At 43.5% G+C, this 27,767-nt stretch overlaps 1 protein-coding gene across 1 annotated transcript in view; it reads right to left on the minus strand.

Annotated features, from left to right (window-relative positions):
• Positions 1 to 27,767, minus strand: part of atp11b (ATPase phospholipid transporting 11B (putative)) — a 190,280-nt gene that overhangs the window by 68,758 nt on the left and 93,755 nt on the right. Inside the window, 7 exon segments of the mRNA XM_038817479.1 lie at positions 1,684 to 1,786; positions 3,973 to 4,126; positions 7,955 to 8,158; positions 13,163 to 13,344; positions 16,593 to 16,696; positions 19,242 to 19,315; positions 21,828 to 21,896. Of these exon segments, the coding sequence (XP_038673407.1) occupies positions 1,684 to 1,786; positions 3,973 to 4,126; positions 7,955 to 8,158; positions 13,163 to 13,344; positions 16,593 to 16,696; positions 19,242 to 19,315; positions 21,828 to 21,896 (890 nt within the window).

Below are 27,767 nucleotides of genomic sequence, written 5' to 3' on the forward strand. Positions count from 1 at the left end.
GGGAGGAGGAGTTGGGATGGGAGGTACAGGTCAGGATGTGGAAGGAGGGTAAACACGTCCTCATCTTGGGCGAGATCAAGCCTCATCCAGTTTAAGGTGGTACACAAGACCTACATGACGGTTGCGAGGATAAGCTGGTTCTTTGTAGGGGTGGAGGATAGGTGTGGGCAATGTAGGGGGGGGGGGGGGGGGGGGGAGAACCGATCTTGTCCACTTGTTTTGGGCACATCCAAAGCTGAGGGGCTTCTGGCAGGGGTTCTTGACTGTTAAGTCCGAGATTCTGGGTGTGGGGGTAGCTCCCGAGTCCGGAGGTGCCGATATATGGTGTGTTGAAGATCTGGAAATCCAGGTGGGGGAAAGAGGGGCCGATATATTGCCATTTGCCTCCTCATAGCCCGGATTGTGTTGGCGGGACTCGGAGCCACCGAAGACGAAAGCATGGGTGAGCGACCTGGCAGAATTCCTGCGGATGGAGAGGGTCAAGTTCGCTTTGTGGGGGTTGGCAGAGGGGTTCACGGAGAGGTGGAAACTGATCATTGATTTCTTCAAGGTGAGCTGAGGGATCAGCTGGGGTCGGGGGGGGGGGGGGAGGGGGGTTAGGGATAAGGTGGTAAAAGTAGGAAGCAGGGTGCACTGGGTGCTGGTATCAGCAGAGGCTGGGGTTTTGTTGTTTTTGTTCATGGTGATGTTTTGGTCTTCTGATATTTTTGTTTATAAATGTAAAAGGCCATGAATAAAAATATTTCTATAAAAAGAGAAGGCGGGGCATTCACGAATAACCTCAGCTGGTTTGGGAATTGAACCCACGCTGTTGGCATCACTCTGCATAACAAACCAGCCATCTGAACTAACCGTTAACACAATAACGTTGTCATTTAATTTTAGACACCAGTTCATTAATTGGAAAGTTCACATGGATTATTGGGGAATATCTTGATCCATTTTCCTCTGAACTCACGACTGTTTGGATTTAGCAGGGCAGCTCAAACTTAGTAAGAAATGATTTACATTGTACAGGACCAATTACTGGCTCATTCACCAAAGAATGGGATGATTCTGTGCAGCCAGATATATAAAAAATACAAACCCTAAAGCTAAGCATTTGAAAATAGTTTTCATCAAGTGCTCACTGAAATGGTTGAAAAATGTGCTGAAAACTTATTTGGCAACAAATATCCATGAAAAATGAAAGACCATTGATCAGGAACATTCCAATTAATTTACCGACTGATGTTGTTTTGTTATTTGGTGCCTCAGATTCACTTTCAGCCAGATTGTGAAGTCTATTACAATCCCACTTTCACGTTACATATAAAGTTGTAACAGGGGCTGTTTAGCACTGGGCTAAATCGCTGGCTTTGAAAGCAGACCAGCAGCATGGTTCGATTCCCGTAACAGCCTCCCCGAGCAGGCGCCGGATTGTGGCGACTAGGGGCTTTTCACAGTAACTTCATTTGAAACCTACTCGTGACAATAAGCAATTTTCATTGACAGGGCTGGTTTAGCTCACTCGGCTAAATCGCTGGCTTTTAAAGCAGACCAGGCCAGCAGCACGGTTCGATTCCCGTACCAGCCTCCCCGGACAGGCGCCGGAATGCGGCGACTAGGGGCTTTTCACAGTAATTTAATTGAAGCCTACTTGTGACAATAAGTGATTTTCATTTCAATTTTCTGTTTACACACCTATGCCAATATTTGCTTCCATTATCATGCTGACATCATTTGCACCATCACCAATTGCTAAGGTAATAGGCTTGGTTGGCGATGTCTTCAGCAACCTGACTACCTGAAAATATACAAAAGCAAATATCAATTTTAAGTCACAAAATGCAAGACATAAGACATGATCCACAAAGAACTACACTCACGAAAGCAAGTTTTCAAAAAGATTAATGGGTAAAATCTGATGTTAGGTCCTTTATCTTTTTACACACTCAAAATAGATGTACAACCCGTGAGTAATCAGGCATTGTAGCTACATTTCACTGAGTGTGGAGTATGCGCAATCTGTACCCACCAATGGAGGGTAATTAACTCTGACTCACAAACACTTCCGAGAGAGAATGCACGATGGAACTAAATTGCAGAGGTTACAAGAATAAGATGACCAATGGCATATTGCCTAAAATACATAAGTCATGCTGATTCCATGCCAGGCATAATACCTGAACTGTCCTGTATATTGCCTGGCTTATGGCAAACCTGTCTGAAGGAAGAGGGGCTTCATGTGCTGAAATCCATTTCTATGAAAATATACTTCCAAAGACCAATAGGAAAACTCTGAATTGACTAGCGGTGTCAGAACTTGTCATGCTACATTTTCTGCAAGTATGGAGAGGACACTTTCGTTAGCTAATCATCCAGAGGCAGACATATCACTCTCGCTGTGATATGATAAAAAGGCACTTGGTAAACACTAGAAAGGCAGATACTGTCAGCAATAAGGAAAACACAACGTTTGCACGCATGGCCACAGACATTTTGCTATTTTCCTTGACCTTAATACGACATGCACAGTCATTCGTGTCTCCTGGGCACACTTGCATAATCTGAGGTAGGGTAATCACTAAAGTAAAGACATTCCCAGCTTTGAATCATTCAAAATCATGCATAGCGCAATTGAATCATAGAATGGTTACAGCACAGAAAGAGGCCATATAGCCCCTCGTGTCCATACTAGCTCTCTGGAAGAGCAATTCAGTTCATCCACTCCCCAGCCGTGCAAATGGTCTCCTTTCAGGGACCGCAACCAATTCCCTTTTGAAAGTGACAATCGAATATGCCACCACCATTTTCTGGTTTGCATTCCAGATCCTAAACACCTTTTATGCAAAAATGATTTTCCTGATCGGTCTCTTTTGCCAACCACCTTAAATTGGTGTCCTCGGATTCTTTATTCACCCACCAATGGAAAAGCTTCTTTCTCGCAACTTGATCTAGACCCCTCATGATTTTGAGCTCTTCTATCAAATCTCCCATCAACTTTCATTCTTGAGAAAACCCCCAGCTTCTCCAATCTATTCACATAACTGAAGTTCCTCATACTCTGAACCATCTTGTAAATCTTTGTTGTATTCTCTCGAATGCCTTCACAACTTTCCTAAAGTAAAGTGCCTAGAATTGAGCATATTATTACAGTTGAGGAAGTCCTTGACTGATGTACAAAGCTTCCAGCAGAGATCTCCTGTCAGATGCAAACTGTTTCCTTTTTACTCGACTGGGAAGACCGAGATTAATTGTCACTGGATAGGAATTGGGATCAAGTCTATAAACTTCCGAATCTGATCTAAATGGGAAATACATTAGTGGTTTACATAGGCTCATCACAACTTTCTTGCTTTTGTGCTATATGCTTCTATCTATATAGTGCAGGAACCAACAAAGACTTTAAAACAAAAGCTGTTCACTGGTCTTGCAAAACCATTGTAATCACAGCAAGCAACAGATTCCATGGAACACTGTTCAAAAGTGCGATGTTCTCAGACTTTCTCAAGAAAACTATCTTCCCAATTATGGAAAAAATGCCTTTGAGGAAGGGATTGTGTCACATATGTACCCGACCAAATGTGCAATCAATAGCCCTTGACTGATGTGCAACGGTTCCAGCAGGGATCTCCCATCAGATGCAAGGTGATTTATTTTTCACTCGCCTGGGGAGACCAAGCTGAATTGTCATTGGAGATAAGAACTGGGATCAAGTGTATAAACATCCTCATCTGATCAAATTGAGAAATACATTAGCTACACTGAGCCAACATGTTAGTTGAATTTTAAAGACTTATTTTTATTCAGGTAAAAAACATCTATTTCTATACCGATATACTGAAGGATAAGGGAAGCATGGAACTTTTAATCTCTATTATCATACTAGACCACAGTTTGGCATTCCCAAATTCACACAAACATAAGAAATGCATGAGGTAAGTTTGATTTCTTTGTCCAACTGCACTTTTGAATACATAATTTACTTACTTTTGCTTTTTGCAGAGGTGCCATTCGGCAACACAGCACAGCACTGCAGTTTCTGCTAATTTCCATGAACATTTTTTCATGCTCCCGGAGTGCAACCGAAAGGCTGGTTCCATCCACAACCAAGCCATGCTGAATCACATGATCCTGTTTTATTCTGCAATCATAAACCATTTGTTAAAGTTTATAATTCAAGATTCTGAATTTTCTTTGCATAACCTGTGCATGTACACAAGATAATAGTAATCGCTGCTGTTTTAACAGGAAGCTCCTTTATGTACACTCAGATTTTGATCGTTATTCGGGTCTGAGACTAGAACAAATTGAATATGGAAAATGACTGGAGGCCATGCTTGTTTTTATTTACAATACCAGCTTTTCTGAAAAGATTAACTGTTTCAGGTGGAAGACCGATGATCCATCTTGTGCACCACTTGGTGCATTTCTGGTAACCCTAAAGTTCCCTCTGTTAACAAAGACTTGTCCAGTTCCTTTTTGAAACGCATCAATTTTTTTTGTTTCCTCCCATGCTGGTAATCTGTTTTGCCTACTTACCACCAGTTTTATTAAAAAGGATCTTCCCTGCTATCCATAACCTTATTATAGGTGGTTGCACTGACAAATCTCTCTCATTGGTGGCAGCACACCCTGATTGAAGCCTCTTTGTCTATCTGTACCATCCACCATCTGTCCTTTCCAATAACCACAGTAATGGTTCAGTCCTTACCAAATCACACCTTTGACTCTCTGACTACTCCTCTGATGCTTTCTCCTCCTCAGAGCACCTCCAGTTGTTAAAATCCTCTTGCCTATCCTTTAAAATCTGTCAGTATCCTGCTGAGCCCATACCATTTAAAAACAAATTAAGCTATTCCCACTTAGCCTGAACACACAACTGACTCCTCATCCCCTTTGATTTCAATCACCAAGTCACTTTACCCTCGATCCTCTGCTACTCTGACAACACTAAACCTCTCTATATAAACTCTCTAGATTCAGTCATCCCTTTAACTTGCGTCCCTACTTCCATCGCTTGAATTACAGGTGCGGCCATCCCTCTGGCTTTAGGATAAATTCTCATCCAAGTCAGAACTGAGAAATGGCCATGTGCTGATGTAACCTCAGGACTGTATTTTCTTCTTTTTTGTCTCTTCCTTTTTGTTTCACTGCATCCGGGTGTATGAGCTAAAGGAGCCAATGGTGCATATATTTGGATAAGGGAAGTGATGGGACTTGCACTCGAAGTGAGGGCTCTTTGGGGTGTAGGTGGATATGCGGGGTGTGTGCTAAAAGGGGATTTCTGGGCTTTCCTAGGGCCGGGCAAGGGGGAAAGGGACCCGGGCGGGGGCCTCCGCGCTGGCCGGTTTAAACCGGCTAGTGAATGGGAGTGAGGTGGGGGGAGAGGCTGCGGCCATCAGAGCCTGGCAGAACAGGGTTCGAGTGGTCTAGCCGGGGTGGAAAGTTGGGGGGGAAGGAACCGAGGTTGGGGGAAGGAGTTTTACAAGAGGCAGTGGGCGGGAGGAGTTGGAGGGGAGGGTGAGTTTACAACTCTTGGGTATCACATATGGTACTCTTTCGGAGGTTGGACGGCGTTGAGTGTGTGTGTGTGTGTGTGTGTGTGTGTGTGTGCGTGCGTGCGTGCGGGGGGGGGGGGGGGGGTGTGAGAGTGGACTCAAGGGTGACCATGTGCGGTCCCGGACTCCTTTCTTTTTTCTCCTTTGTGTTTTTTTTTGTTTCCACCGTGGGAGGGTTTGTTTTATTGGATGCATATATTGATAGGTGGGCCGTTGTTTGGGGTGGTGGGAGGATGGGATCGTTGTTATTGTTAAGGGGATTGACTTTGTATTTGTTACCGTTTGCTGTTTGGGGGTGGGGTGGGAATTTGAGAGGAAAATGTGAAAATGGAGAATAAAAACTTTTTTAAAAACGGCTTTGAAATCACAAATGACAATCTTTATGACGGTGATCACGGTACATCATTCGTCTTTACCCTTAATTGACCTCCCTGCAGCTGTTGCCATTGTTAATCACAATATCCCCTTCCATTCAGATGGACAATGGGAGGAGTAATTGCCACTCCGTGCCCAACTACCGGGGATTTTCTTCCAAGCCCATCTCGCCTAACCTTCCGACTCAGGCCGAGTGAGATCCAGGCAGCACAACTGTCTCAAGGTCCAGTGTCATAGTCAGACCTCTAGGGCAGGGGATGGGGAGGACCCCCATGGCAGTGGGGGAAACCCCAATGGGTGGTGTCTGGGGATGCAAATAGCTTGGGGGGAGGGGCAGGTTGGGAAAAGTGGAGTGGACAGTTCCGTGTGGGTCATGGGAGTGTAGTCAGTGTGGGTCTTTTACAATAGTTACCCAGCAGTTAGAAGAGGTTTTAATTCTTCTAACTTCTGCTGGGTAATTATTTGTGCAACACAGTGGGAACCAAGCAATATAAAAAGCACATTTTTGAATGGTTCCCAGCACAGGGCAATTGCCCAGAAAAAGTTTGAAATATACATTCGGGTGCCGGAGAAACAATTACAGTGAGCAATTCTCGAATGTGTTTGGTGTTGGTCTGTCGCTTGCTTCTCCCGGACGGATCTCGCTGCCGTCTCGCGCTCACCTCCGCTTCTGCCGTTCCTCCCGTCTTTCGTCTTTATTCTCCTCGTTCCCTACTCCTGGAGATGCCATGTTCGTTATTGAATCCCGTGCCTTCCTTCTGGCTCTCATTTCCCTGCCTCAATCCCACCTCCCTGGTTCTCCCTCTTGTTCCCTGTCTCTTCCACCCTCCCCCCTATGGTTCGCCTATCTTTCCTCTTGGGTTTAGCTGACACCCCCCCCTTCCCAGTCTCTCTCTCCCTCATGCTTTGGCTACATTCCCCTGATTCTTGGCTACCTGGCTATTCTTCCGCTTGTTCGTTGGCAACAAACATGTCCCAGAACAATTGCGTGAATGGCTCCCACATTCTGTGACCCTCGGATGGCGAATTTGATTTTCTCCATTTGGAGAGATTCCGGAGGTCGGACAGCCAGTCTGCAGCTTTGGGTGGTGCTCCTGACCGCCAGCCGAACAGGATTCTATGGCGGGCAATCAGGGAGGCAAAGGCAAGGGGTCCGCCCTCCTCCCCAGGAATAGATCTGGCTGGACTGAAACCCCGAAGGCCGCCACTTTTGGGCATGGCTCCACCCTCAACCCTACCACTTTGGGCATTGCCTCGAAGAAGTCTGTCCAGTACCCTGCAAGTTTAAAGTGATATTTGCCATCTTGTTTAAGATTATTTTCTTTGGCTTGGGGTGATATTGCGCGATTATGATTCTGTGAAGTGCCTTGGGAAAACATTCCACGTTTACGGTGTTATATAAATGCAATTACTGAAGGGCATAGGATTTAAAAAAAAAAAGAACCCTAGCTATCAATTGTAAATGTAACGCTCACTGAAACAATGAAAAAAAACAATGTCATTTACGGGATGTGGGCGTCGCTCATAATGCAGCATTTATGACCAGCATTTATTGCCCACCCCTAGTTGCCTTCTTGAACCGCTGCAGTCCCCGAGGTGTAGGTTTCATCTCTTTTGTAGCAGTTGAATACAACCGAGTGGCTTGCTCGGCCATTTCAGAGAGAATTCAAGAGTCAACCACATTGCTGTGGGTCTGGAGTCACGTTTAGGCCAGACCAGATAAGGACAGCAGATTTCCTTCCCTAAAAGGACATTAGTGAACCAGATGGGGGTTTTTACAACAATAGATATTGATTTCATGGTCATCAGTCGACTTTTAATTCCAGATATTTTAATGCGTTTAAATTTCACCACCTGCCATGGTGGAATTTGAACCTGGGTTCCCAGATCATTACTAGACCTATGACAATACCACTGTGCCGCCACCTTAATTATAGATGAATGGTTTTACTAGAATCAACTTACTGCACAATCATAAAATACAGAAGAATTGTGTGGCATTGATTAAATGGACCACAGAAAGTAAACATGATTACCTTCTATCAAGTCTTTCAAGCTGTGCAGCACATTCAGTGTCTGATTTCTGATTGGTGAGCTCCAAAATATTCATTGCCCTGTGAAAATGTCCACTTGATAAACTCACACTAATTGCAGTTTCCTGTTTATCTCCTGTAAGAACCCATACTTTGATTCCCGCCAATTTAAGAGCTTCTATTGTCTCTGGAACTTTTTCTTGCAACCTAGAAGAAGAAATAAAGTGGTTAGGATACTTACTGCAAGCAACACTTTATATGTCTCATTACCATTTCAGACAGGCATTCAGCAACATTGTCAAACATTATGCAACTAGGTGGACAGCAGTTCAGAAATGGGCTCAGCTCGGATCCTCCACAGTCAAAATTTAAGAAATTCTATATTACAAAAGGACACAACCTCAAATTCAGGTGAACAGCTCTTCTCAAAATAACACAATACTTTATATATTAGTGTAAATGCAAAACCTGTGGTTAGGTGACCAGCATAAACCTACAATGCACTTATGAGATTTGAATAAATGGGACGAACATATTTAAATATGTTGATGTTATGTCCAAATCACTAGGCAGCAAAATAATACTGCTCAGAAATGCCTCAATAAAATGTTTCACTTTAAGGTAATCAAAATATGAGCTCACAATAGTACCAACATCCAAACATTTAGGTGCAAAGTGTTACTCAAATCACGGAGTATCATTATCACGTGACTTCCTCAAATGTTTGGTATAACTAAAATCAATTTACAAATGAAACACAAGAAGAGATTACTTACAATGAAGAGTCTTCATCATTGTATGATCAAAGTTTAAAATGTAGACATAATCAGGAATTGCTGTTATCTCACAGGGGAAGTTATTAGAAAATTGTTGCTTGAACTTCATTGTTCTGGGAGTCTTGTAACCTCGTCTCCAACCTATATATACCACAGCATCAATTTGAAACAGGCTTTGACTCCTGTATCTAGCAAAGGTAGTAATTAGGGCCACCAAGAGCACTAACATTTTACAGTTATAAATAACTGTTAAAAGGAAAATTGGGGTTGGCCAGAACGAAGAAGCTTTCATATACAGTAAGCAGCTAGAATTTCCTTTTTATTTGTTCATCCTGCACATACAGTAATTTTTCAAAGCAGTACCATCCTGAGAAACAATTTTCAGGTCATCTTGGAAGATAACCGAGCACTTTTTGTTTGGACAAAAATGATTTGTGACATCATACACGCTGCTCCAGGCAACCATCTTAGAAATAAAAGACAGGCTTGCATTCATACTGCACTTTTCACGACCACTAGAAGTCGCACCACAGCCACCGAGGTACTTTTGAAGAGTTGACACTGTAGCAATAAGAGAGACCTTGAAGGAACTCTGCACAAGTTGGTTCATCAAGGGACCAGCACACATTAGTGAGCTTCATTCCAGTTGGTTCTGCTTTGGCACACAATATAAAGCAATACTGTCAATGATCTAGTTTGCTGATTTAGTTAATAATTAACTTGGTAATTAAATATAACAAATATTTTAGAATTGTCTAAGGTCTTTCATACTAATTGTTCACTTGGCCACAAAAGCTAAGCAGTACTTTCCTTTATGAAAGGAAATGTTAAATGCTTGACAAAATTTGATCAGTATTATTTTCAGAAATTGGTAAAAAATGATTTGAAACGGAGATAGAAATGTAACCTTAATTCATCTAGCAAACAAGGCAGGTCTACCAATCGTTAGACTTTGGTGTTTATTCTGAAGGCTGACAAAGTAATAGTCCTTAAGAGATTTCACAAGCACTCAAGAGTTGATAAAAACTTGGACTCGAGCTTTGATCCCAAAAGTTACAGTGCTATCCAGGGTCAAGAGAAGGAAATGGCAGAATTTATCAAATGTACTTCATAAACTGGATCAAAATGAAAAGCTGTACTATTACTGTACCTGCAAGATTTAAATCCCAGTCAGAAATGACAGCTGTGAGAGCATGAAATTAAGTCAGGAGAAACTCCAGCAACTCAAAAGAAATATTGGTATTAGATGTTGCATATTTATACTGATCATCTGATGAATGTGTGAAGCAATTTAAGTAGTAATCAAAGTTTCCCAGGTGGAATGATTCATGGGACCAGCAATGTTATTATGAATGATTGTTGGATACCCAACAGGTAAAAGTTATGCATTTGTAGATCGTGCTGACAATTACATTACATTTTCTCTGTATGACTTGCAAGGAGAAATCTGCAATGCTCCATCCTCACTGAACAGACCACAATCGCAACAAGTCTACTTGGGGGCGAGTCCTCCTTTGTCACCCCATGCACATTACATCCTGGAGATCCCAATGTCCATTCGAACTCCAAATCTTTGTTTAGATTTAATACTACAGGTATTGTGGTCTAGACAGGTTTGAAAAAAAAAATTTCCTTCCAAAAGAACTGCAATGATGAAAGAAACAAAGTAACAAATTTCTTAGCAATGCCTTGGCCAATGACATTGACATCTGCTTTGTCAACAAGTGTTAGTGTCAGGCTGGTACCAGAGTCAAAGCCCAGGCAGTGCAGAATTAGTGGCGAGGTCAATGTGGATGCCTCGCCAGTATTCTGAGTGGCACCAATGACTGCATCAGTGATGGTAATGCCTTGTCTGTCAATGACCAGGATGCTTTGGTCATTCTACCACTGCCAGCAGAAGGCCCAGCACCTAAATCTAAAGATAATTTGCAGCATGATTGAAGGCATTTTTGAGGAATGTTGGAACTTTTCTTCAGTCATGGAAATAAATAAAAACTCAATTAAAATTATGCAACTTTATAGGAATAATCCTGTAAATTCTCCTCATTTCACTTGAACCTGGGGACAGGAGATTCTTCATTTTACTGAACATTCACTTGCGCAAGTTAAACTTGGACTATCTGGATGACAGAAACTACTTTCAGTTATTAAGCCAATTATGTTCTACTCTTGAAATAAATCTGAAATAATCATGGGCAGCTCTCACAAGGAAGATTTATAGCATCTAACAAAAAATTTGAAACCAACACGGATTAGCAGCGTTGCATAATCCAGAGTTAGGTTAGTCAACAGAGCTGTGCTGTGTTCTTAAAGATTAGAAAGAGACTAAATTATATTGAGCAACTAAAAATACAGGAAAACATGGGAAGCTATCTACTGCCTCAAAAAGGAAAAAGAAAACAACACTTCCCTTTTCAGTAATGATGTGTTATAGGATGGGAAAAGATCATCTCACCCAAAGAGTACAATATTCTTAACAGCAATTCCTGTTTATGCATGGAGGCTGAGTTTTGAAAAGCAGAATCCACATTAGGAACTGGTGATGAACAAAATATGCCACTCATTTCTCTAGCAATGTGCCATGTGCAACTCTGAAAGCCACCACTTCCTCAGGGTGTTCCTTACCTTCACATTTGCACATGCAGCATGGTTGATAACGAAAACATAATGTACAAACTTGAATTTCAATTTAACAATAACCCAAATATCCTACTACTTTGTTAACTCTGAATTTGTTATTGCAATTTGAGTATAGCAGAACTGCGTTCATTTCCAGGATAAGATTAAATACACCAAAAGAACAAGACACCCATTGTGCATTCTTGAATTGAAATCAAATCATCGATTTGATGAAAATGCATTAAGCAATTATTAATTCCAGTACATATTTGAGGTTACACTGAAACTGACATTTAAAGTAACGAGGTGTCATTATAAATTACAAATTGCATGAAGTGAGAGATGGTTGACATCTTCAAAACAGAAGAAACAAAATAATTTCTGCCTTCTCTATTAATCAGCGGCATTTCAGAAAAATCCAGCATAAAAACTTAATCTATAGAATTTGATCTCAGAATAATTATTTCATTAAATTAGACCTTTCTGCAGCATCTTGTAAGGACACGAGTTTTGGGGCATTGATCACGGCACCTCTGCTGTTCTCGCCAGCCCGGTACTCCACAAGCCCGGTGATAGTGGCAGCCCTGAGTCTGGGGGCAATGGAGGATACATGCGAGAGTGGAGGCGGCATCGGTTTGCTCTCCAATCTGTAGCAACCATCGGTTTGCCCCAGGGAGACTAGATGGAGGGTTTCGGGGATGGCAGAGAGCAGGCATCGGGAGGATGGGAGATTTGTTTATAGATGGGAGCTTCCTCAGTTTGTGGGAGTTAGAGGAGAAGTTTGAGTTGACTGGAGGGAATGGGTTTAGGTATCTGCAGATTCGGGACTTCTTGCAACGGCAGGTTCCAATCCTCCCGCTCCTACCGCCACGGGGGATACCAGGTAGGGTAGTTTCTAGAGTATGGGTGGAGAGGGGAAGGTCTCAGATATCTATAAAGAACTCATGGAGTCAGAGGAAATGCAGACAGAGGAGCTAAAGTACAAATGGGAGGATGGGTTAGGGGGAAGAGATGGAGGCTGGTCTCTGGGCAGATGCATTAAGCAGGGTCAACACGTTCACAACACGTCCACATCATGCGCCAGGCTCAGCCTGATACAATTTAAGGTCGTTCACCGGGCACACACGACAGTGGCCTGGATGAGCAGGTTTTTTGGGATAGCAGGCAGGTATGCAAGGTGTGCGGGAGGGCCAGCGAACCATGTTCACATGTTTCAGGTATGTTCAAAACTTAGGGGATTCTGGCAGTGATTTGCAGATGTCATGTCCATGGTGTTAAAAACAGTGGTGGCACCAAGTCCAGAAGTGGCGATTTTCGGCGTGTCGGAGGACCCGGGAGTCCAAGGGACGAGAGAGGCCGAAGTCTTGGCCTTTGTCTCCTTGGTAGCCCAGAGACAGATACTGGTAGCATGGAGGGACTTAAAGCCCCCGAAATCAGACCTGGGTCAATGACATGGCTGGCTTCCTCAGTCTTGAGAAAATCAAGTTCGTCCTGAGAGGGTCAATGCTAGGGTTCATCCGGAGGTGGCAGCCGTTTGTCGACTTCTTTAGAGCAAATTAACTGTCAGCAGAGGGTTTAGTCTAGATTACTGTTCAAGGAAGGTGGGACCTGTGAGGGAAGTAGAGGATCGTTGCACTATGTTTATAGTGTTTGTATACGATTTACTGTTATAAAATCACAAATGCCTTAATAAAATATTTTACAAAAAAAATTAGACCTTTCATATTAATTTACATAATTTATAACTTCATGAACAAAGTAAGAGAATTGATAGATATTTAACTGGAGTAACAATGACGAGAAAGCATAAACGTACTTGTCTTCAACGCCAGAAGCTCCCAGCAAGTGCAGGTCTCTCTCAATAAAATGGAAAACATTTGCTACTTCTTGTTCTCGGTTCTGTAGAGATGTCCTAGCTTGAAGAAGTCGAGATGAGACTTCCTGATATTCTTTCTTGGATAAATTTTTGCATCCTACACAGAGCGTTCGCAGTCCTTTCTGGAAAGAATATGTAAAATCTGTAATTGCTATAACATCTTGTGTATCCTAAAACCCTACATAACCAATGAGATACTTAATTTTTGTGCTGAACAGCTGGTTCGTGATGCAGAATGCTGCCAACAGCATGAGTTCAATTCCCGTACCGGCTGAGATTAGAACCACGGAATTCCTACAGTGCAGAAGGAGGTCATTTGTCCCAACAAGTCTGCACCGACCCTCTGAAAGAGCACCCTACCAAGGCACACTCCCCTGCCCTATCACTATACTTAACCCATGAAGACCCTGCCTTCTCAACCTTGTCCCTTGCTTGGGTTGTGGTGATCCTGAGGCTAAATAAACACCAATCAGCTCTCCCTCAAAGGGGAGAGCAGCCCATGGTCCTCTGGGACTGTGGTGACATTTTACTTACTTATCGGATTGTAGTCATTGCTAGTAGGGAGCAGTGACATCCACTATGCATATTAATATCCCATATCCCAGGGGCTGGTTTAGCTCACTCGGTTAAATCGCTGGCTTTTAAAGCAGACCAAGCAGGCCAGCAGCACGGTTCGATTCCCGTACCAGCCTCCCCGGACAGGCGCCGGAATGTGGCGACTAGGGGCTTTTCACAGTAACTTCATTGAAGCCTACTCTTGACAATAAGCGATTTTCATTTTCATTTCATTTCATATTTAGTAATAGGCTGGATGTTGCAAACAATAGAAAAGCAACAGTGCTCGCTGCTAACTTCGAAATGTTTCATAGATTTTTCATAGAATTTACGCTGCAGAAGGAGGCCATTCAGCCCATCGAGTCTGCACCGGCTCTTGGAAAGAGCACCCTACCCAAGGTCAACACCTCCACCCTATCCCCATAACCCAGTAACCCCACACTAAGGGCAATTTTGGACACCAAGGGCAATTTTGGACACTAAGGGCAATTTATCATGGCCAATCCACCTAACCTGCACATTTTTGGACTGTGGGAGGAAATCGGAGCACCCGGAGGAAACCCACGCACACACGGGGAGGATGTGCAGACTCCACACAGACAGTGACCCAAGCCGGAATCGAACATGGGACCCTGGAGCTGTGAAGCCATTGTGCTATCCACAATGCTACCCGTAAAAATCCAATGACCAGTTTAAATCTGGTGCTCTAATAAAGGGATTTCTTTGTGTACAGCAGTGATGCCTGTAAACAGCCAAACGCATTGAAGTAGTGAAGCACATGGCCCACAGTAGTTCAGGGAAGCAGCTCACCATTTCAAGGCTAAGTAGAATGGGAAATAAATGCTGGTCTAGCCAGCGACTGCTGGCTGATACAAACAATAGTACTCCGGGAAGAGCGACTACTTCTGAGGATGGGCTTCCCTTAGCTGGAACCACTGTCCTAGCCAATCATATAACTAGAGCTGTGGACATGGCTTTAAACTAACAGTGAGGGGGGGATAAAAAATTCAGGTAAAAGGAGAGAAGAGCGAGGCAACTGAACACTTTTGCAATGGGGGTATAGACAAGCAGAGCGGATTGTACATTGCCATTAAGGTCACTGCAAGGAACAGAAGTAATATAAATAAATGATGGGTTATTTATCTGAATGCACAAACCACCTGCAATAAGATAGATAAACTGTGGCACAATAGAGGCAAGTGCTTTAGATCTAATCGCCATTACAGAGACATGGCTACAAGGTGATCAAGTTTGGGAATTATTCCAGGGTATACAATATTTCAGAAAAACAGACAGAAAGGCAAAGAAGGAGTCAAATAGTTACCAAATAGTAAAGGATGGCATAAGGCCATTAGTGAGAAACGATCTGGATTCAGAAGATTATGAAGTCAAATCAGTGTGAATGGAAATTAGGAGCACTGGTGGGTGTAGTTTATACATCCCCTAAATTATTGGAGTTTGTAACAACGGAAGTGTAATAATTTGGGGGACTTTATAATCTTCATATAGACTCCGACAATCAAACTGGCAAGAGGCAGTTTCGTAGTGGACCTACATCGATAAAGCTGTCTTAGATCTATTATTGTGTAATGAAGCAGTGTTAATTCTAGCAATATCATAGTAAAAGATCTACTGGGAAATAATTATCATAATAGCATGACCATTGAATTCCATGTAAAGTTTGAAAGTGACATATTCTAACTGCAAACAAAAATCTTAGAAACCTAAGACAAAGCCAATTGCAAAGTAGGAAGGGTGAACTGGGCAAGGTTAATTGTGTAAACAGATCAAAAGGAATGGAGGCAAATGAATAGAGAGAAGTATTTTTTTTTTAAATTCAAAATGTTCAACATACATTCCATTGAAAAAAAAAGTTCATCGATAAAAACCTATCCGTGGTTCACTCAACAAGTTTGAGATCCCCCAGCCAGGTACTCAGGAAGCACAGTGGTAATGGCCACGCAATGAGCATGGAACCAACTTAGAAGTCACTTTAGTCTGGTCACATTGTCCCCATCTGCAAGAACCATAGATTTACCCCTGCAACAATGGGTGCCTCCTTTGAAAAGGTGGAGACAGGGCAGAGTAGCTATCCTGGGGGAACTCAGACATGCTCCAGCTTCCAAAAGGGAATGATCTCCGGTAAATACAAATAAGGAACTTCCTCCACAAGGAGCCAGCAACGCTCCCCCGGCTACCAGGACTCTCCTTATTGGACAAACTTGACCACGGGCGAATTGGGGGATGGCAGCTGCGCAGGCATGCATGGACAACTATTAGAGCAGGAAGGGTCATCGCTGGACGATGCACGGGAGAAGTGGGAGGAATAGCTAGGCATAGAGATAGGAGCAGTACTCTGGATCAAAGCACTGCAGAGGGCAAACTCCATCAACGAATGCAGAGGGCTGCTAAAGGTAACGCAGCTAAACGTAGTGCACAGGGTGTACTTACCCAGTACACATGTGAGCGGGTTCTACTTGGGAGGCGGAGGACAAATGTGAACGGTGCGGGGAGTCCTTGCCAACCACACCCACATGTTCTGATCTTGTCCCAGACTGTCGGATGCAGAGCTGGGCCGAAAAAGTGCAGCTGGAGTATAACCCTGATAAGTGCGAGGTGATTACACACACGCACACACACGAGGGGGTTGGTGCTGTGGGGTACGCAGTCCATCTTTTCTGGTGCGATTGGTGCGTGTGTGTGGGGATGTAGGTGTACGCGCGGTTGCTGCTTGCCAGCCCTGCGCATGTGTAGCAAAAATCCAGCAATTCTCCAACCGCTTTCCGCGGGTGTTTCACAAAGGTGTATCACTCACCATAGCAAGTTCATCCACATGTCTATGAATTGTAGGTATTTCTCCACTTGTGGATAATGGGAGGATGGAAGATTCTGCCCCTTTAGTGAACATCAATATCTTTCCTGGAAGATGTTCAAATCCTCAATGATTAGAGAAACATTATTTACATCTAAGTTTGTCATATTTTCTCATTCATTACAATATTCAACGCATGTAATTTGTTTCAAAGAACTTATGCTCAAGCAACAACTTTATGACCTGGATTTTCCAATCACCAGGTACACACACACACCCGGCAGGCCTGGAAGCTGGCTTGAAATGTGTTCCAGGCTGCAGTTGGCCCCAGAGCAGAATTTCAGGCTGGCTGGTCAATTAACCATCATCCAGCATGAAATGTGCTCTGAGAAAAGGTCAGCGCTGCCAGGGAGGGCAGTGCGGAGTCTACACGTTCTCCCAGTGTCTACGTGGGTTTCTTCCCACAAAGTCCTGAAAGTCATGCTGTTGGGTAAATTGGATATTGGATTCTCCCTCAGTGTACCCGAAAGGCTCCAGAGTGTGGCAACTAGGGGATTTACATCATAACTTTATTGCAGTGTTAATGTAAGTCTACTTGTGACACTAATAAAGATTATAATAATCTATATTATTGTCACAAGTAGGCTCACATTAACACTGCAATGAAGTTACTGTGAAAAGCCCCTAGTCACTACATTCTGGTACATGTTTGAGGGAGAATTCAGAAAGTCCAAATTACCTAACAGCACGTTATTTGGGACTTGTGGGAGGAAACCGGAGCACCTGGAGGAAACCCACGTGGTCAGAGAGAGAACGTGCAGACTCTGCACAGACAGTGACCCAAGCCGGGAATTCAACCTGGGAACCTGGCGCTGCGAAGCAACAGTACTAACACTGTGCTACCGATTGTTATTATTTAAAAAAAGAGACGGCACAGGCTGGTGCTCCTATCGTGCTTCCTCAGGGGGACAGCCGCTGTGGACCTGCCTCGGGGACCTGTGAAAAATAAATAGCGATGGCAAACTATACAAAATGTGTCTAGGGAGCAGATTCCAACACAAACCGCAGTCCCCAGACAGCTTTTAATTTCAGCTTATACAGTTCATTTTGCCCTGGATCGCGGCTGAAACTAAAATGCAAAAAGGCCGCTGACCACTGGCGCGCCTGCCAACTGTAAAAGCTGACAGGCCACGAAAAATCGCGTTCCATTAACCCCTTAATGGGCTACATTGCTTACTTGATCGATCGTCAGTGGGCACGCTTCTAACTCTCATGTTCTCACGTCCAAAATTGCTCAAGTGTGTGACAACATTGGGACTCATGCCTGATGTCTACTCACATGATTTCATGAGCTTCTGGTCAGGTACACCCCTGCCCAAGCAATGTAAAATTCTGGCCAGTAACTAAAAGTAGCAAAACAGTTTTTGCTACAACAAATATATATTATGAAAATCATCATTAAGTAGATTAACAGACAGAAATTCACCAACACCTATAGTCTAATGCGTATGTGATTTCATAGTTAAGTGGCAGGCCCAGTTTCATCAGTCATACGTTATAATAGTTGAGGAAGGCGAGGGTAATACAAGAGGAATGAGTCCATTTCTGGGAGGGCTGGAGTCCCCGAAGGTCGACGAAGAGTTGGTAGAAGGGCTGGGAGCCCCGATATTAGATTGTCCCTTCTACTTACATGCTAACTAATATCAAGTTAATTTTATGATTTAAGCTTTCCTTTACATGCTCACATTTGTTATACATCTGGCAGATGGAATACAATGTTGACAAATGTGAGGTTATCCATTTTAGTAGGAATAATAGCAAAAGGGATTATTATTTAAATGATAAAATATTAAAACATGCCGCTGTGCAGAGACCTGGGTGTGCTAATGCATGAGTCGCAAAAAGTTGGTTTACAGGTGTAACAGGTGATTAAGAAGGCAAATGGAATTTGTCCTTCATTGCTAGAGGGATGGAGTTTAAGACAAGGGAGGTTATGCTGCAATTGTATAAGGTGTTAGTGAGGCCACACCTGGAGTATTGTGTTCAGTTTTGGTCTCCTTACCTGAGAAAGGACGTACTGGCGCTGGAGGGTGTGCAGAGGAGATTCACCAGGTTAATCCCAGATCTGAAGGGGTTGGATTACGAGGAGAGGTCGAGTAGACTGGGACTGTACTCGTTGGAATTTAGAAGGATGCGGGGGGATCTTATAAAAACTTATAAAATTATGAAAGGAATAGATAAGATAGATGCGGGCAAGTTGCTTCCACTGGCGGGTGAAAGCAGAACTAAGGGGCATAGCCTCAAAATAAGAGGAAGTAGATTTAGGACTGAGCTTTGGAGGAACTTCTTCACTCAAAGGGTTGTGAATCTATGGAATTCCTTGCCAGTGAAGCAGTTGAGGCTCATTCTTTAAATGTTTTTAAGATAAAGATAGATAGTTTTTTGATGAATAAAGGGATTAAGGGTTATGGTGTTCGGGCCGGAAAGTGGAGCCAAGTCCAAAAATGATCAGCCATGATCTCAATGAATGGTGGAGCAGGCTCGTGGGGCCAGATGGCCTACCCCTGCTACTAGTAATTATGTTCTTATTACAAATGTGAGTCTTGATATTGTAAATTCTCACGTGTATTGAGGATGTGTTTATTAATGTACCTTCTGGTGTTTTTACAATTACACTCATTCGCCTGCGATCTGCATCGAATTCTAAAATCTCCAGAAGCTTGTATCTGTAGGAACAGAAGACAAGAGTATAGTTATATACATCCTAATTTTTAAACTGATAACCACACAGTGTTACAATTATATCCGAGACCTGCATTTTTCAGTATCAGTGCTGTCTTTATCTTAGGTCAATCAAAGTGCCATATACCCAGTTCATTAACTTAATTTCAGTAATGGAGACTAAATAACATGCCCCAGATGCTGCAGCACGAACATGGAAGGCAGCAGAAAACATAGGGCACACAGCAATCATGAGTGACTTCATGAAACCCCGACCAAACCCGAACCTCCCCAACACCTCCCAGAGAGTTCCATTCCACCCAGTCAAAGGTCTTCTCTGCGGCCAATTGCAACCACTACGTCCACTTCCTTTCCCTCTAGAGGCATGGTTACATTCAAGAGCCTTCTAACGTTGGCTGTTAGCTGCCTACCCTTAACAAACCCAGTCTGGTCTTCCCCGATCACCACTGGGTGTCTGTTAATCTACTTAATGATGATTTTCATAAAATATTTGTTGTAGAGTCTTCTATCCTGAAGGACAACATTTCATCCAGCATTTTGGCATCAACATTCAACAGGGAGATCGGCCTGTAAGACCCGCATAGCTCAGGGTCCTTCTCCTGCTTCAGGATCAGTGAGATTGAGGCCTGTGACATTGTCGGGGGAAGAACACCGCGCTCCCTTGCCTCGTTAAACGTCCTCACCAACAGTGGGCCCAGCATTTCAAGAGAACTTTTTATAAAATTCCACTGGGTAACCATCTGGGCCTGGGGCCTTGCCCAACTGCATGGCCTCCAGTCCATCTGCTATTTCTTCAATCCCTATCGGGGCTCCCAGCCCTTCTACCAACTCTTCGTCGACCTTCAGGGACTCCAGCCCTCCCAGAAATTGACTCATTCCTCTCACTCCAGCTGGGGGTTCCGACTCGAATAGCCTGCTGTAAAACTCCTTAAACACTCTGTTGACCCCCTGCTGGGGCCAAGATAGTGTTCCCTCCTCTGCCCTTCACTCTCCCCATCTCCCTACCTGCCTCCCTTTTCCTGAGCTGTTACACCAGCACTCTTCTAGCCTTCTCTCCATACTCAAATATCGCTCCCCTCGCCTTCCTCAACTGCTCCACCACCTCCCCTGTGGATAACAAGCCAAATTCCACCTTTAGCCTCAGTCATTCCTTCAGTAATCCTACCTCTGGGCCCTACGCATACCTCCTGTCTACCTGAAGTATTTCCCTGATCAACCTATCCGCCTCTGCCCCCTCTTCTTTCTCCCTATGGCCCGAATCGAAATCAGCTCTCCTCTGACCACTGCCTTCAGTGCGTCCCAAACCATTGCTGCTGAGACCTCTCCTGTATCGTTAATCTCCAGGTAGTTCTGGATGGATTCCCTCATCCACCCGCACACCCCCTCGTCCGCTAACAGTCCTACATCCAATCTCCATTGCAGGCACTGACCACCCTCCTTGCCCACCTGTAGGTCCACCCAATGTGGGGCATGGTCTGACACCGCAATAGCTGAATACTCGGTGTCAACCACCCCCGCCAGTAAAGCCCTGTTCAAAATAAAAAAAAGTCGATCAGGGAGATTACTTTGTGTACATGCGAGAAGGAGAACTCCTTCGCTCTTGGCCGTCCAAACCTCCATTTGTCTGCCCCACCCATCTGCTCCATGAACCCTTTATGTATCCATTACTTTATCAGAGTTACAAAGCCTGAGCTCAGACTGTGGACGTGGGCGAACCCCAATCTAGCCCCTTGCCTGCTCCAAAAAACAATTTAAATTGAATCCAATTCATGGTCTCCACAAGAGAGACATACCAGATCCAGGCATTACATTTTATCCCACGCTCAGCTTAGCCAAAAGGCCAAGAAGCGCTACGCTTGATCTTAGCCAAGAAACTGCAAGTGCAGCACTGATGCAAGTGAAACTGCTTAGCACCAACACTACAGCTGCAGTGTAAATGTGCACTAAAATACATCAAATAGCAGTGGTGGTTAGATGAAACCGAAATAAAAACGGCATCTTTAATACACAGCCCAACATAGAATAAGGTTCAGAAGTCTTATTTCGTTCTATGGTGAGAAAGGCAATTTCATCCATGACAGGGATAGAAGAAATGCAATTGGTCTCGGGATTCTTAGCTGAGATGATTAAAATAAACTGTGGTCGGTGTCTAAGTGCTAAACAGTAACCCTCTGGGAAGGTCCATCTTGTGTGGGTACAGAGTGGCGGAATATCTATGATCTCTCCCAAAAAGCCTCCCGACCAAGGCTCACTATCCTGGCTGACACATGGAGAAGACCAACTGAACAAGACAGCAGGAAACAGGGGACCTCAGTGGAGCCATAGCTTAATGCACGTCTGCATATTCAGGGCCCAAGGGAGAAAGGAAAATCCGTGAGAAAGAGGAAAAAAAAACATCTCTAGCTATCTTTTAAAGGACCGAATTTGAAGCTTTTGTAATTATTTGCCTCGGCAGTTCAAGAAAGCATATCACGGCCAGGTACACCGTGTTGTTACCTTTCATCCTTTCCAAAGGTGTTCAGAAAGATCTCGTCCTCAGTGGATCTGAGAAACGTAACCCCAATCCTGCATGAAGGAAAACAAATCCTAAATGAATTGTCAAAACATACAGCAATACGACAGAATCCAAAAAATAGGTCATGAGAAGCTTTACCATGAAATTATAGAAAAGAGCCACACAAGATTTGTGCTCAGCCAAAGAAGGTCTAATATTGTGAAATATGTGCTGCACTCGATCATTTGCAGGTTCAAAGGAAATTCCAGGCCTGCCTATTGGAATAGCTGATGAATTAAATACAAATAAGTATCTAAAGGTCTCCCAAATCATAACACAGGTGATGATAGACAAACTGAATTCTATATTATTCCATATTCCACCACATCCAATGTACCAATTAAGAGGAGTAGGCCCCTTGGATCCACAAACCTGCCCTGCTATTCAATAGGATCAAGGTTGATCCGATTGTAACATCAACTCCCCATTCCCATGTACCCCCGATAACCTTTCACCGCCTTGTTAATTAAGAATCTACCTAGCGTTGCCTTTAAACTATTTTAAGATTCGGTTTCCACTGCCTTTGGAGGAAGAGAGTTCCAAAGGTTCACAACCCTGAGAAAATAATTCTCTTAATTTCAACCTTAAATAGGGAACCTTTTACAAAAGAACATAAGAACTAGGAGCAGGAGTAGGCCATCTGGCCCCTCGAGCCTGCTCCGCCATTCAATGAGATCATGGGTGATCTTTTGTGGACTCAGCGCCACTTTCATGCCCGAACACCATAACCCTTAATCCCTTTATTCTTCAAAAAACTATCTATCTTTACCTTAAAAACATGTAATGAAGGAGCCTCAACTGCTTCACTGGGCAAGGAATTCCATAGATTCACAACCCTTTGGGTGAAGAAGTTCCTCCTAAACTCAGTCCTAAATCTACTTCCCCTTATTTTGAGGCTATGTCCCCTAGTTCTGCTTTCACCCACCAGTGGAAACAACCTGCCCGCATCTATCCTATCTATTCTCTTCATAATTTTAAATGTTTCTATGAGATCCCCCCTCATCCTTCTAAATTCCAACGAGTACAGTCCCAGTCTACTCAACCTCTCCTCATAATCCAACCCCTTCAGCTCTGGGATTAACCTAGTGAATCTCCTCTGCACACCCTCCAGTGCCAGTACGCCCTTTCTCAAGTAAGGAGACCAAAACTGAACACAATACTCCAGGTGTGGCCTCACTAACACCGTATACAATTGCAACATAACCTCCCTAGTCTTAAACTCCATCCCTCTAGCAATGAAGGACAAAATTCAATTTGCCTTCTTAATCACCTGTTGCACCTGTAAACCAACCTTCTGTGACTCATGCACTAGCACACCCAAGTCTCTCTGCACAGCGGCATGCTTTAACATTTTATCGTTTAAATAATAATCCCGTTTGCCATTATTCCTACCAAAATGGATAACCTCACATTTGTCAACATTGTATTCCATTTCTAAACAACGTCTCCCTAGTTCTAGATTCAGGTTCTTGTATATTTTAATCAAGTTGTCTCTTAGTCTTCCAAACTGTAGCAGATACACGTCTAGCCTGTCCAACCTTGCATCATAAGACACCCTGCCAGTCCAGGTATTAGTCTGGTAAACTTTATCTGAACTACTTCTAATGCATTAACATCCTCCCTTCAGTAAAGAAAATAATGCTGTACGCCGTACTCCTGATATCACAGAATACTACAGTGCAGAAGAGGCCCTTCGGCCCATCGAGTCTGCACTAACACATGAAAGGCCCTGACCTGCCCACCTAATGCATTTGCCAGCACTTGGCCAATAGCCTTGAATGTTATGGCGTGCCAAGTACTCATCCAGGTACTTTTTAAACAATGTGAGGCAACCCGCTTCTTCCACCTCCAAGGCAGTGGCATTCCAGACCGTCACCACTCTCTGGGTAAAAACGATTTTCCTCAAATCCCCCCTAAACCTCCCACTTCTCAATTTGAACGTGTCCCCTCGTAACTGACCCTTCAATTGCCCTAATAACTGAAGCATAACCTCCTTTGTATTCAATTCCCCTCACGATAAAGAATAACATTCTATTGTATTTCCTAATTACTTGCTATACTTGCATACTAGTCTTCTGCGATTCATGCACTGGGACAGTGCTTTCCAAATTTTTTTTTTTTTTTTTTTAAATCGCCAGTGTTGCATGCATTTGTTCCAATATAGTGTGTAATTAATTGATCAGAAAAACATCCAACCAAATACCACTCAGAAGTCATACAAAACAGCCATTTAAATAAAATGCATCAGTGCTGGTACCATGATACTTTGTGTTCTGAACAGGATTTCTCAAAGAATGTAGCTGCATGTTTGCATGACTCTGTGTTGGATCACTTTGTATCTGAATCCTATATCGCTCCTTGCTATCAATCCTTGTCCTTGCTATCAGAAGACATTCTATGGGTAGAGTTGAGGAATCGCAAAGGTAAAAAGACCCTGCTGGGAGTTTTATACAGGCCCCCTACCAGTAGTCAGAATGTGGGGCAGAAAATAAATCAGGAGATAGAAACGGCATGTAAAAAAGGCATTATTACAATAATCATGGGGGACTTCAATATGCAGGTGGACTGGGAAAATCAGGTTGGTAGTAGATCCCAAGGAAAGGAATTTGCGGAGTGTCTAAGAGATGTTTTTATGGATTAGCTTGTGACAGAGCCTACTAGGGAACAGGCAATTCTGGATTTGGTGATGTGTAATGAGGCAGACATGATTAGGGAACTTAAGGTGAAGGAATCCTTAGGGAGCAGTGACCACAATATCATAGAATTTACCCTGCAGTTTGACAGGGAGAAGCTGCAATCAGATGCAATGGCATTACAATTAAATAAGGGTAACTACAAAGACACGAGGGCCAGAGTTGATTGGAAAAGGAGCTGAGCACTGAAGACAGTGGAACAGCAATGGCAGAAGTACTGGGGGATTATTTGGGAGGTACAACAGAAATTCATCCCAAGGAGGAGGAAACACACTAAGGGGAGGACAAGGCATCCATGGCTGACGAGGGAAATCAAGGACAACAAAGAAAAAGAAAAAGCATACAAAGTGGCGAGAATTAGTGGGAAGCCAGAGGATTGGGAAGCCTTTAAAAGCAAGCAGGGGACAACTAAAAAAGCAATAAGGGGTGAGAAGATGAAATATGAATGCAAGCTAGCTAGTAATATAAAGGAAGAATGGAAGTGTTTTTCTTCAATATATAAAAGGTAAGAGAGGGGCAAAAATAGACATTAGACCACTGGAATATGTGGCTGGAGAAGTAATAATAGGAAAAAAAGAAATGGCAGCGGAACTGAATAGTTACTTTACATCACTCTTCATGGTGGAAGACACCAGTGGGATGTCAGAGCTCCAGGAGAACCAGGGGGCACAGGCGAGTGCAGTGGCCATCATTAAGGAGAAAGTTCTGGGGAAACTGAAAGGTCTGAACCTGGACCTGATGGACTACACCCCAGGGTCCTAAAGAGATAGCTGAGGAGATTGTGGAGGTATTGGTGGTGATAATCTTTCAAGAATTACTGGAGGCAGGAAGGGTCCCAGAGAATTGGAAGGTGGTTAATGTAACACCAATGTTTAAGAAGGGAGGGAGGAAGAAGACGGAAAATTATTGGCCGGTTAGATTCATTAAATCATTGGTAAGATTTGAGAGCCCATTATCAAAGATGAAATCACAGAGTACTTGGAAGTGCATGGTAAAATAGGACTGAGTCAGCACGGCTTTGTCAATGGGAGGTCATGTCAGACAAATCTGTTAAATTTCTTTGAGGAAGTAACAAGGAAGTTAGACAAAGGAGAACCAGTGGATGTGATTTATTTAAATTTCCAGAGGCCTTTAACAAGGTGCTGAATAGGAGACTGATAAATAGGTTAAGAGCCCATGGTGTTACGGGTAAGATCCTGGCATGGATAACGGATCGGCTGACTGGCGGAAGGCAGACAGTTGGGATAAAGGGGTATTTTTCAGGATGGCAGCCGGTGACTAGTGGTGACTCCGGGATGGGAGCTGGGACCACACCTTTTCACAATATACATTAATAATCTGGAAGGAGGAACTGAAGGCACTGTTGCTAAATTTGCAAATGAAACAAAGATCTGTAGAGGGACAGGTAATATTGAGGAAACAGGCGGAATGCAGAAGGACTTGGACAGGCTAGGAGAGTGGGCAAAGTGGCAGATAGAACATAGAACATAAAAAAATATAGCACATACTTTTCGGAAAAGTGAGAGGTTATGCACTTTGGAAGAAGGAACGGAGGCATAGACTATTTTCCAAATGGGGAAATGCTGAGGAAATCAGAAGCACAAAGGGTCTTGGGAGTCCCTGTTCACAATTCTCAAGGTTAATATGCAGGTTCACTCGGCAGTTAGGAAGGCAAATGCAATATTAGCATTCATGTCGAGAAAGCTAGCATACAAGACCAGGTATGTACTTCTGAGGCTATAAAAGGCTCTGGTCAGACCCCATTTGGAGTATTGAGAGCAGCTTTGGACCCTGTATCGAAGGAAGGATATGCTGGCCTTGGAAAGGGTCCAGAGGAGATTCACAAGAATGATCCCTGGAATGAAGAGCTTTTCTTACGAGGAACGGTTGAGGACTCTGGGTCTGTACTCGTTGGAGTTTAGAAGGAGGAGGGGGGATCTTATTGATACGTGCAGGATACGGCAAGGCCTGGATAGAGTGAACGTGGAGAGGATGTTTCCACTTGTAGGAAAAACTAGAAGCAGAGCACACCATCTCAGACTAAAAGGGACGATCCTTTAAAACAGAGATGAGGAGGAATTTCCCATTTGATTTTTCCAGTCTGTGTAATTTAAAAACCCCATGGCTATTGTCGAACATTCTGACAAGCTCCCATTATTTCCTTCTTGTTTTTCGCCCTACCATGTTTGAGGGGTCTGTACACCATTCTCACAAGTGACTTTTACCTTTATCGTTTTTCATCACTACCCAATTTGCTTCTAAATTCTGGTTTCCCGACTTTGATCACCCCTCTATTGTAAGAATGCCATAATTACTTGACAGAGCCACCCCTCCACCATTCCTACCTTTCCCAAATGCCATGTTACCTTCAATATTCATGTCCCAATCTATGGTTATCCTGCAGCCTCGCAGACTACTTATTTTTTCTTGCGCTATTGTTTCATCTGTTTTATTTTGAATGCTATGTACAGTCCTTCAGTTTTGTCCTTTTACTATTTTAATAACCTCTCGCCTTATCTGCTGAGTTACTGATAGGTTTGTATTCTCTATCTCATCCCGTCATGGTCCGTTTATCATTTTCCATAGTCCTTGCTATGTCTCTACTCTTTAATCACATCTTCCCAAATTTGATCCAGTGGCAAAATGCTTTCAACTTTCACATTTAAGAAATTTAACTCTTCCAGTTGGTGGAGTGCACCACTGACTATGGTATTCAACTCAAGATACCGAGAAGAACATAGAACAGTGCAGCACAGAACAGGCCCTTCGGCCCTCAATGTTGTGCCGAGCCATGATCACCCTACTCAAACCCACGTATCCACCCTATACCCGTAACCCAACAACCCCCCCCTTAACCTTACTTTTATTAGAACACTACGGGCAATTTAGCATGGCCAATCCACCTAACCCGCACATCTTTGGACTGTGGGAGGAAACCGGAGCACCCGGAGGAAACCCACGCACACAGGGGGAGGACGTGCAGACTCCACACAGACAGTGACCCAGCAGGGAATCGAACCTGGGACCCTGGAGCTGTGAAGCATTTATGCTAACCACCATGCTACCCTGCTGCCCCTAAGGATCCAGATTTGACACTATCTGTGTTGCATCAATTCACCTCGACCAGGATAACAGTACAAATAATACAATTTGCATCAACAAACAATTCACATCAACAAACTGGAGCCT

This window comes from Scyliorhinus canicula, chromosome 13 (genome assembly GCF_902713615.1).
Source record: "Scyliorhinus canicula chromosome 13, sScyCan1.1, whole genome shotgun sequence".
Classification (NCBI taxonomy): domain Eukaryota; kingdom Metazoa; phylum Chordata; class Chondrichthyes; order Carcharhiniformes; family Scyliorhinidae; genus Scyliorhinus; species Scyliorhinus canicula.